This window comes from Perca fluviatilis, chromosome 1 (assembly GCF_010015445.1).
Source record: "Perca fluviatilis chromosome 1, GENO_Pfluv_1.0, whole genome shotgun sequence".
Taxonomy (NCBI): Eukaryota; Metazoa; Chordata; class Actinopteri; order Perciformes; family Percidae; genus Perca; species Perca fluviatilis.
This window is the reverse complement of record NC_053112.1, coordinates 27,696,137-27,707,311: the sequence shown is the minus strand read 5'-3', so window position 1 is coordinate 27,707,311 and position 11,175 is coordinate 27,696,137. Positions and strand designations below refer to the sequence as shown.

The window sequence follows — 11,175 nt, the reverse complement described above, 5'->3', positions numbered from 1 at the left end:
AAACCACAATCAACATATTATAATAGTCAGTCAGTCAGCACAAATAGCAGAGAGGGATGTCAACCTAGGGAGAAATAAAGGTCAGAAACTGACGAGGTTACTGACTGATGCACTGAGGTTTAAAAACAGAATGTAAATTGCTAACCCCAACCTATAATCTTTAACCCCTAACCACAGACCCCCCCCCCCAACCTCCCCACACAAAACAAATACCAATATAACCCCTGGAGAAGGTAATATTTGATCAACATGCTGATATAATATCTTTGAAAACTTTTAATCATTACATGACTGAAGTCCATCATACATAATACACGGTGGAGATGTATGTCACAACTCACTGGGCTGATGTTTTCCCATGCAGGGATTGTGTGTCCGCTCTGTGACTCTGCCTCTTGAGCTTTCCTCTCCTCCAGGCTCCCCGGTGGGTTTGTACAGGCATGTCCTTCTGTTTAAGATATGCACACACGGCATGGGGATGGCTGCTGCAGTGTCACTGGAAAACTTCACAGCTTTGCCTGAAGGCACTCAGTTTTTCCACTCCAGTGGTCAGAGCTGTCTTGTTGGTGCCCGGAGGCTGTTTATATGCTCTGACTGATGCTTATTTTTGCAGGATGGATGATGATAGGTTGTTTTGGGTATCTATAAGGGCATTATAAGACTATAAGAAGCATAGATACAAAGATATAACACATGTAAATGAAAACAAGTCAGAGTAATAATAAAACGTGGCAGGCATTTTCAGTTAGTATGGCGTACAATTCGTGACCAGCTTTTAAGTGACGATCTCTTGTGGAGACTGTGAACGCAACAGTAAAGTGTGAAGTGTGGGTGGAGCTGTGGGTTCAGACCTGTTCCAGCTCTGACTCTGTGATCGCGGAGTTGTTGCCACTATAGTGCAAAACCATCGCAAGGAAGAAATGCGTGGAAATGCAGCTACATGTATTTATTATTGTTGTTTTTTTTGTTCTTATTTGTATTGTATCCAAATGATAATTTTACTTCCTCCAGAATCTAAACCTCAATTGTTTTTTGAGTGAGATTTTTTTTTTTTGGCGAACAGCTTCACAATCATGCATGCATTTTCCTATATGGACTTTTCTTTGTTATTTTTCTATTTCAAATAGTATTTGCTTGACTCGGAGGGCGGCCTCTTGGCTGCAAAGAGAGACTGAAAACAATGCCCGACACACTGCTTTCTCCAGGAAACTTACTCTAAAGTTCTCTTTATGGCGTTTCAAAATGACAGACTCTAACCTGAGGAACGAAAGCAACTATGGGATCTATTTTGCTGAAGCTTTCAATGGATCTGTTGTGGACACAATATTTCCAAACGACAGCATCACAACGTGCCAGAACTTCACAATGGACTCACAAGTTGTCGGGGTTGGGATCTTTCTCGCCGTTTTTATTTCGGTGGCAATTGTTGGGAATATTTTGGTCATTCTGTCTGTGGTATGCAATAGACATTTGCAGACTGTCACAAACTTCTTCATTGTCAACTTAGCCATGGCAGACCTGCTGTTGAGCATTATTGTGCTGCCTTTCTCTGCATCTCTGGAGGTTCTGGGATGCTGGGTGTTTGGCCGGGTGTTCTGTAACATCTGGGCAGCGGTGGATGTGCTCTGCTGCACTGCATCCATCCTCAGCCTCTGCGTCATCTCCATCGACCGGTACATAGGTGTTAAACACTGCTTAAAATACCCAACTATTATGACAGAGAAGAAGGCAGTAGCTATTTTAGTGCTAGTTTGGGTATCATCCACGGTCATCTCTGTCGGACCGCTCCTGGGATGGAAGGAACCGCCGCCGGTGGACGACAGAATCTGCAGCATCACAGAGGAGCCGGGCTACGCGCTCTTCTCCTCTCTTTTCTCTTTCTACCTCCCGCTCATGGTCATTCTCATCATGTATTTTCGGGTCTATGTGGTTGCCCGCAGGACTACTAAGAGCCTAGAAGCGGGCGTCAAACGAGAGAGAAATAAGTCGATGGAAGTGGTCCTCCGGATACACTGTCGCAGCGTGCTGGAAGACGCGCGCCCGACCTGCTCAAAAAGCACCAAAAACCATCCGTTTCGGAGTTCGCTGTCAGTGCGGCTGATGAAGTTCTCCAGAGAGAAAAAGGCTGCTAAAACCCTCGCCATCGTAGTGGGGATGTTCATCTTGTGTTGGCTGCCTTTTTTCTTCTTTCTACCGATGGGTATGTCTTATAACGTTATATGTCTCTTGGTCCAGCATAAAAATGTGCCCCAGTGCGTCCATTTGCACTTTCTAACATAAGGTGTAGGTACAGAAAAGGAATTTTATAGTTTCCGTAAGAATAACACATTTGACAGGGAGCATATATATATATGCTCAGATATCTGTCAGATGTGTTATTCTTACCGACATCAAACGAACAAATTGAAATTCCTTACACATTAAATGGTTTTTAGTAACGTATTTGAATTTATGATTCATCACCTGGACTGATAATATGGTAAATCGTTTGCAGTGATATGAGATGTGTTCTGCCTAATGAATGTTGATGAGAGTAATGGATTTAATTGCGTCACTTCAACTTCAAGTAATTCAACTTTTTCAGCCTGCAGCTCCTCCTCAGAACCACGTAGATTTATATATACAACAGCCTAGCTAGGCTGGCTGCCCGTATTAAACCAATACTACAGTTTAAGAAAATGTACAACATCAACTACAAAAACATGTATAGTAAGATTTGGGCATATAACAGAAATGAGAAAATAGCATCATGGATTTCAGTCTGTTTATTTTAAGAACCATGCCAGGAATTGATCTAAATTGTTGTTTTGGTTAGAAAAGGTCAACTGCAATGTGACCATTAATGCGACTTGTTTTCATGCCTTTCATTTTTCTGGGGGACTATCTTTTTCAGATGGCTAATATCACATTTTTAAAAGAGTAGTCAAAATAACTGACATTATTCACTAATGATGAGCACTCTAAAACTAAATTTTCCCAGCATATTACACTCATCACAGCTGCCCACTCCAAGTATTTCCCACAGGCTACCTGTTTTACTCACATAATCACATTTACAAAAATGATATACATATATTTGTTTGTTAAGAGTTTTGTTTCATGACCTAGCTACATGTATAGCGGAGAAAGTTCACAGCTAAATTATAACATTCAATTTTACTTGTATTGAAATTATTTAAATTGAAGACTAAAAGTAGGTGTTAATTCTAAGAAAAAAAATTTAAGACCACATTACTGAGAGGATGAAACATGGATAATCACGAGATGAGAAAGGACCCTTTAGTGGGGACGACCAATGCAAGTCTTTATGGATTATACATAAATCAAACTAAAGAATGTTTAATGCATATACACAGCTGCACTAACAGAAAGTAATAGTATTCACAACACAAATACACACACACACACACACACACACACACACACACACACACACACACACACACATTGATGGCCTCATACATTTTAATTTAGCATATATTTCACGTACGGTAGTTGATTGTGAAATCTATTAAGAACAAATCGCCAGTATTTTATCAACTATAGCACTTACAGCATTGTCATTCTTGCTGCACCTCCAGATTTATTGAATGAAATTATTACAGCAAAGCCTGCAGGGACAGAGAGAGGGTGCAAGCAAGGAAATGGGACCTGCCTATCACTTTATCTACTCAATGGGAGTGAAAAGGGCAAGTTTATTTGTATCCAGAAGTCCAAGCTAGATACTCCTCCTCTTGTGAAAATGAGTAAAGACAAGAATGAGTTTCATTGTACAAATCAATACATCATCATCTGCAGTATCTTAATGGATGTGATGTGATTGCCCACACCTCATACATCTCAGACATTTTAGCATACATTTCATAAATCTTATCTCCCTAATTTAACGTTCTTGCCAGAAACCATCTGTCCTGCAGAATCCCCTCAGACATGCTGCTCTGCAATCCGACCCTGATCTTTGACTTCCCCGAAGGAATTAGTTTAAACACAAAGTCAATACAGTGTTAACATGTTTTATGGACTCACCTACCGCGGGTTGCTGTTTGTTTCCTAAAATGAGTCTGAAATAGTCATAACCTAGCCCTGCTCACCCATACTTTTGTTTTTGTTTTTTGTTGTATCCTTATTTTTTTTATTGATTTTAAACATATGTATTCAAATACATCAAAAAGATACAGTACGTTTCTTGCCCACCTACCAACAACCCACCCACAAACTTGAGCCATCTGTTAATAAAAAAAACATTAATAGTAATAGTAATAATACTGATTTACAATAAAAGTAACAAAAAATCACTAAAACAAACAAACAAACCGAAAACACAAACAACAAAAACGTATACATAAGGGTACAGTCTCACTTGTTATTGTGATCTTTAAGGACATAGGTTACTAGGTCTTGATTCCAAAAATGTAATGAATGAATCCCATATTTTATGGAAAATATGGCTTTTGTGATTAATGGCATATGTAATCCTTTCAATCGCTATACATGAGGATAGTTCATTAATCGATAGGGTTACAGATGGACAACAAACACTTTTCCACTGTCTAGCAATAAGACGTTTGCTTATAGCATGCAGAGGTTGACCAGTTTGTTTTCATATGTTCTAAGGGATAATGCCTCCGGGATAAGGCCAAGGCTACAGATTTCTGGGCGTACAGGAATTTCTTTCTGAATGATGCGGGAAATGATCTCCTGCTCACCCATACTTAGTCAGTCAGACAGATTGATGTCGGTACGTTGTTGAAACACATCATTAATGAGTAACTTTTATCTGTGAGGCAGACATGTACTTTTAGCACCTCTTGTGCCAATCAGGCTCTTTCTCTGTGATGATGCAAATCTAGACAGAGTAGTCTGAGTTAAGCTCCAGAGAGAGCTAACACGATTTGCTTATATTAGTGCACCAGACCCATGAATACTAGAAACTTATGGAATAAAGAGCAATAGCCTTTCATATTTAATTTTCACAGTTAACTTTTTAGTATGAATTATTCAACAATGTGTATAATTGTGTGGTTTTCCATTATTAGTTGCTGACATAAATTCAACCATTATAAAGGCATGGTTTATAGTTGACTTTCTTTGTTTTAAAGGCATGTTGTGTGTTCTATACTTAGGAATAATAAAACAATACACTTGGTCTAAAGTAGTATTGTCCATAAGAAAAATGTATCAATATCATTATAAATTCTACTTAATCTTAAAATCTTACTGCAGCTAGTATGCTTAGATGGATTCAAATTATAACCTTAAGTTTTATGTTGTATTCAACCCATACAATTTACATTTGTCTGTGTGTATTATACTTGTTCATCAATATCTCAAGGCTTTCTCTCTTTAAAAGATAAGTCTGATCTATATTTTTTAATTGTCAACAAATCCCTTGAAAAGACCAAAACCAACAATTAATTGATTTGACTAAGGTATTGTAGCCCGTGTAGCCAAAGTGTGATATAGTTTATTTATCTGTGCCAGAGACCTAAGTTGTTGTCCAAAAACTATTAAAAACACATCAGTGAGCCGTACTGTTGCACCGGGTGACATGCTCTTTTATTATGATGCATATTGGCACTGTAGTTTTAGCTTAGTTTTGAAGTCAAGTCAAATCAAGTTTATTTATATAGCACGTTTAAAACAACCAAAGTTGACCAAAGTACTGTACAAATTGAAGTACACAGCACAACAATTAAAATCAAGGCAAAAGGAGTCATAAAATAACACAAATAAAATAAAATAATAAAAGCAAGAAAATACAGTACAATATGTTGTTATAATGCAAAAACCTCTACGAGCAACCAAAGGCCATTGAGAACATATATGTCTTGAGATGCGTTTTAAAACTATCAATGGAGGGGGAACATCTGAGACAAAGTGGGAAACTATTCCAAAGCTTTGGAGCTGCCACAGGAAAGGCACGATCTCCCTTACCCACTAACCTTGATCGAGGAACAGTTAAAAATAATTGATTCGAGGATCTAAGAGGCCTGGATTTGGAGTAGGGGCTGAGGACTTCTGAAATATACTGGGAAGCCTTACCATGAATGGCTTTAAAAACAAATAAAAGAATCTTAAAATCAATCCTGTATTTAATAGGTAGCCAATGCAGGAATGCTAGAATCTGTGTGATGCTTTCTCTTTTTTTTACTCTCTTTTTGTAGTAGTTTTAGTTTTATTTTAGGGAATGGTTTAGCCTTTAAAAATAGTTTTGAAGATGTATGTCTTCAGTAGGAACAAATGTGCTTGCGGGAGAAAGTATTGACCGACTAATTCATTGTTGGTTTTGGTCTTTTTATGGATTTTGTTGACAATAACCAACCTATAGAATATCATTGAGAATAGTCTAATTTCTACTGTAATACGTTTTCTGGTAATGTAAGTAACACTATGGCTACTATGAGCATTACAATATATCATTTGGTTAACATGGCTTACTATAAATGCATACCAGTGGTTATGCAAGTAAACGGTGAACTATGGCTTGGTCCTTGGTATGTTGAGGTTGAGTTTTAAAAAGCCTTCATATGTTGATCTTCACACAGAACATTAAATGTCAAGGACATTATTCCCTAAGCTCTGTAACTGTACTGATCAGGATTCTGTCTGCTCACACAAAAGACACGTCAAAACATTTTGTCTGAGAAAGTGGACAGGTCCCCAGACTCCTTGATTCATGTATGTACTATAATATGAGCCAGTGTGAACTTTAAAAAAAAAATCACAGCCTCAGAAAATATATAAAATAACAAGTGTATTGCAAACATCAGACTTAAATGATAATCTAAAAGGCTATAAAACACCAAAAATATATTACTTGTTGATGCTAATGGTGTTGTGGTAGTGCGTCAGAGTGGTTCATCACTTGCTGTCTGCCTTTAAGGTGATGTCATTTCAGTGAGAAGAATCAATAGAGGCCAATACTTCCTCTAATCACTTTATTCATCTTAATCTTTTACCATGTTGAGCCAGAACTGGTTTACAGAAGTGTCTTTTAACAGAAAGAGCCATAAAGCAGATGCTATACACTCAAAATACTGTTGCAAACATGCTGCAGAAAAGGTTACAAGTAAGAGTGAGAACTCTGTTTTATCATAAAGTTTTGTCTCTGAGTTAATGGTATAGTCAAGTGCACAGTATGTTGTTGGTAGTCGATGTCAAAACAGTATGAAACCATTACTTTGAAAATCACATACAAGCCATTTCGTATATTCCCACATTGTACTAACAGAATTGATATGAAAATGGACTTCTGGGCCCCGGCAGTGCAGACTTGACATTAGCACTGTGACATGTTGCCTCCGTGTCCAGGGTAAACAATTGTGTCAAATCCAAGCCGGGGGAGACATGAACTACTAGAAAGCAATAGGAAAAGGCAACCTTCCATTAAAAACAGCATGTCATTGCATATCATACCAAAATTGCAACAGCAAGAGATCAAATGAACAAATCACCCAGGGCTTGGGTTGATAGTAAGCAGAAAGAAAACTGACCTTTTAACGCTAACATTTATGTTCTAATTAATAGTAAATTACCATTCTGTAATGTTACATGTAAGAACGTTAAACGGCCTCAATCCAAAAAAAAATATTAAATGCCTTTAGGCAATTAATGTCCTAGAAAAAGTCTTAGCTGTTCAATAATTTAATGCTCCATCATCCCAAAGAAAGCTGATACCGGGAATATTTACTAATTGTCCATTACCGGATTTTCCATCATACCGACACTAATGACAAAGACATGGTTTGAATAAACCAAGCCAAGGCAGTGTAATGCATTACACATAGAATCAGGTACTGCTACAATGTATCTGTGCTGACTCATTCAAACACCTCACAAGACAAAATGTATATTCTACCTTATTCTCTCAGAAAAAGCATACACCACAGGAACGTTTAAATCCACTTTATGTTGTTAGCAGTCCGCCTAATGTAAGACGTGCATGTGCATCAGTTTATATAACTCAAGATTTAATTTAAGTACTTAGCACTAATAACACACCGTCTTATCTTCACAAAGTCTACTCAAGCAAAAGCATCATAAAAATAGTTGTATGCATTGGGGCACTTGGTCGAAGCATGCTCTGCAAAGATCTGTCTCCGTTAATAAAAGTCCACACAATGTCAGTACCCCCTCTGTTCCCATTATTAATCGCAACCAAACAGCTACTGCTGAACAATAAATCATCACACAAATAATGCTGTGAATACCCTACTGTCAGAGGGATGACAAATTAATATATATGTAGCATAAGCATAGGAGCAGTGGTGGAATGTAACAAAGTACATTCACTCAAGTACTGTACTTAAGTACGCATTTGAGGTACCTGTACTTTACTTCAGTCTTTTCTTTTCATGCCACTTTCTACTTCTACTCCGTTACTTTTCAGAGATAAATATTGCACTTTTTACTCCACTACATTAATCTGACAGCTTTAGTTACTAGTTACTTTAATAACTTTAATAAGATTGTTGCACACAAAACACATGCAGTTTATAAAATCTGATGTTTTATTATAAATTAAACTACCCAACAATATAACGGCATACACTTACAGCTGATATGATTAGAGGATTAAACATTTAGTTGATTGATAGAACTGTTTCCAGTTTCTGAAATGTGAGGATTTTTCTGCATTGAGTACTTTAACTTTTAATACTTTAAGTACATTTTCCTGATGATACTTACATACCTTTACTTAAGTAACATGTTAAATACACTTTTACTTGTAACAGAGTATTTTTACAGTGTGGTATTAGTACTTAAGTAAAGGATCTGAATACTTCCACCACTGCATAGTAGACCTCTACATACGCTTAATGCATTGTTTGTTTCAGATTCAGGTTCACTTCAACAATGCTTTCCTATTCCTCAAAAACATAAAGCATTTAAACATAGACTAACTGATAGCAAAACTCAAAACAGACTAATTGTCAAATTGATTTGTTAAGATCCAATTATTGCAATTAGGTATTTATTTTAATATGTAAACTGATTAAAGTCCAGATTAACAAAATGGCATACAGCATAGTATTGCCAAAAATCCTGATCTGACATTTAGCATTTAGTATATACAAAAGATAGTAGAAATGATCTTACTGTAGCTACATTTTGCTTCAACTGCCGATTTTGAAATATAATTTGTGAAAATATTCTTATATTTTTAATGGGAAAATGAAAACAGTATGCTGTACTTGTATTGTGCATTTACTCACAAATCTTTCTGATGGCTCCATTTCCTTCTAGGTGCATTCTTTCCGGCACTGAAGCCACCTGAAACTGTGTTCAAGGTGGTCTTCTGGCTGGGCTACTTTAACAGCTGCATCAACCCAATGATCTACCCCTGCTCCAGCAAAGAGTTCCAGCGGGCGTTCACTCGGCTCCTCAGGTGCCAGTGTCACCAGAGAAAGAGGGTCCTGCGTCGCTTCTATGACCAGAGGTGGCGGACAGCTGTCAAGGGAATGACAAGGCAGCAGAGAGAAGACTGTAAGCATGGCTATGCTGTGCACGAATCCTGTGGCAGCTCTTTGTTACACAAGGGGAAAGGGCGCTCGCTAGGTTTCAAGAAATGGAGTCTGTTTCCACCACTGCAAAAATCTTCCTTCCAGCTCAAAGAGAAAGTGAACAATCTGTCAAATAAAATCAAGGGAGGGCCAGGAAAAGGGACCACACCTGCAGTGGGTAGGATTGATATAGTAGACACAGTCTCTATGGGGATTTACAACTCCTGTGAGCAGAGCAGTTATCAGTTCTATGATCTGGCAGACTGCTATGGCCTGAAAGAGACTGACATTTAGAAAGAGACTAATATTTAGAGGGCCACCAGAGAATATATATTTTTTTTTTTCAAAGGGGCATATTGGACCAACATGCAAGAAAGACGGTGATAGGACATCATTGTATGTTCACAAAACATCTGAGAATCAAAGCTTGATTAAAGCTATGGACTGAGAATGATGGCTTGATAACAGCACAAACAGGACTTCAACTTTTATCTCAAAGCCTCATTCCCATCATGTTTATTTAGATGAAACATCTTGTGAGCTGCTTGAAGCCACTTTTTTGAAGTGGACACAGAAGTAGCAAAGTCCTTGGACTTACTTTGTCTGCTGTCCCTTGGAAGCACTGTGCATCAACATTACACAAGCCACAGTTGACAGGTGTACTCACTTTCAACAAGACATTTAACTTAAGCCTCATTATTACTGCTTATTTCTTTCAAATCTATACCGGACAGTGTCTCTCTCTTCAACTATTAGCTGGCTGACACTATGTGATGACTGGTGACTGCTTTGTTTGATATTCAGCTGATTTTAAACAAAGAACTAAGATTTTGAAAACTCTAATAGAGCAAAATAAGAGTTATAAGTGCAATTGTTTATGTTGCTAGAATGTCTGGATTAAATCAAATGTAATATGTCAGAATAAATCATGATATGTCATCTTGCATTTTTTATTTGGACAAAGCATTGTTAAAAATAAGAAGCCAGCTAAGAATAAAGATGCTGCACAGTATTTATTCTAATTGTTGGATTTATAAGCTAACTTGGAATTGATATGTACACTTGTTTAAATAAAAACCCACGTGTCTACTTGCGCCTAACTGTAATTTGCATTGCCAAGTGAGTCCTAATGTGAAATGAACATGTATTTTGGTATTTTATGATGTTATGTTTGTTTATGTAAGATGAAAAGAGAAATAAAAAACAGTTGAACCATTGACTCTTTACTGTTTACTGTAGTTTGATTTATGATTTTTAAAAACAAAACAAATCTGCCCCATCCAGTAGATGTCACTATTGTTTTGGTTGTTTTCCCTTCCTGCATCTTCAGACTTATGCTTTTGGGAAGCAAAACGTGTTTTTAGACAATATAACAATGAAATATGATCTGCATGTGTGCATCCCAATGTAAACAGGTTAGTGGGAATAGGCTGACTGACAAACAAATGTAAATAAAGACTTTAGGAATGCAAAGAGAGTGACAATCACATTCACATAGGGCTGGAGCTGCAGGCAATGTAGAGAAACAGAGGAAGAGACTCTGTTAAGACTAATAAATCTCAATTGCTTCCTGTTATTAGTCTCTTTCCACCAAGAGTTTACTTAAATGTTTTTAGGGGAAAGTCAAACAGCTGAACGCCAAAGGCACATGACCAAGTGTCACTTGTGTGTG

General features: G+C 37.4%; 1 protein-coding gene across 1 annotated transcript; it reads left to right on the top strand.

Annotated features, from left to right (window-relative positions):
* Positions 1-460: 460 nt before the first annotated feature.
* adra1d (adrenoceptor alpha 1D) lies at positions 461-10,691 on the top strand. Its single transcript, XM_039808003.1, has 2 exons — positions 461-2,200; positions 9,247-10,691. The coding sequence occupies exons 1-2, from the start codon at positions 1,078-1,080 to the stop codon at positions 9,795-9,797; spliced, it is 1,674 nt and encodes a 557-aa protein (XP_039663937.1). The 5' UTR covers positions 461-1,077; the 3' UTR covers positions 9,798-10,691.
* The last annotated feature ends 484 nt before the right edge of the window (positions 10,692-11,175 follow it).

Bases quoted from the DNA above. Each gene is read 5' to 3' on its own strand.
- adra1d (XM_039808003.1), top strand. From the start codon at position 1,078: ATGCATTTTCCTATATGGACTTTTCTTTGTTATTTTTCTATTTCAAAT. The intron at 2,201-9,246 runs GTATGTCTTATA...ATTTCCTTCTAG, and splicing joins TTTCTTCTTTCTACCGATGG to GTGCATTCTTTCCGGCACTG.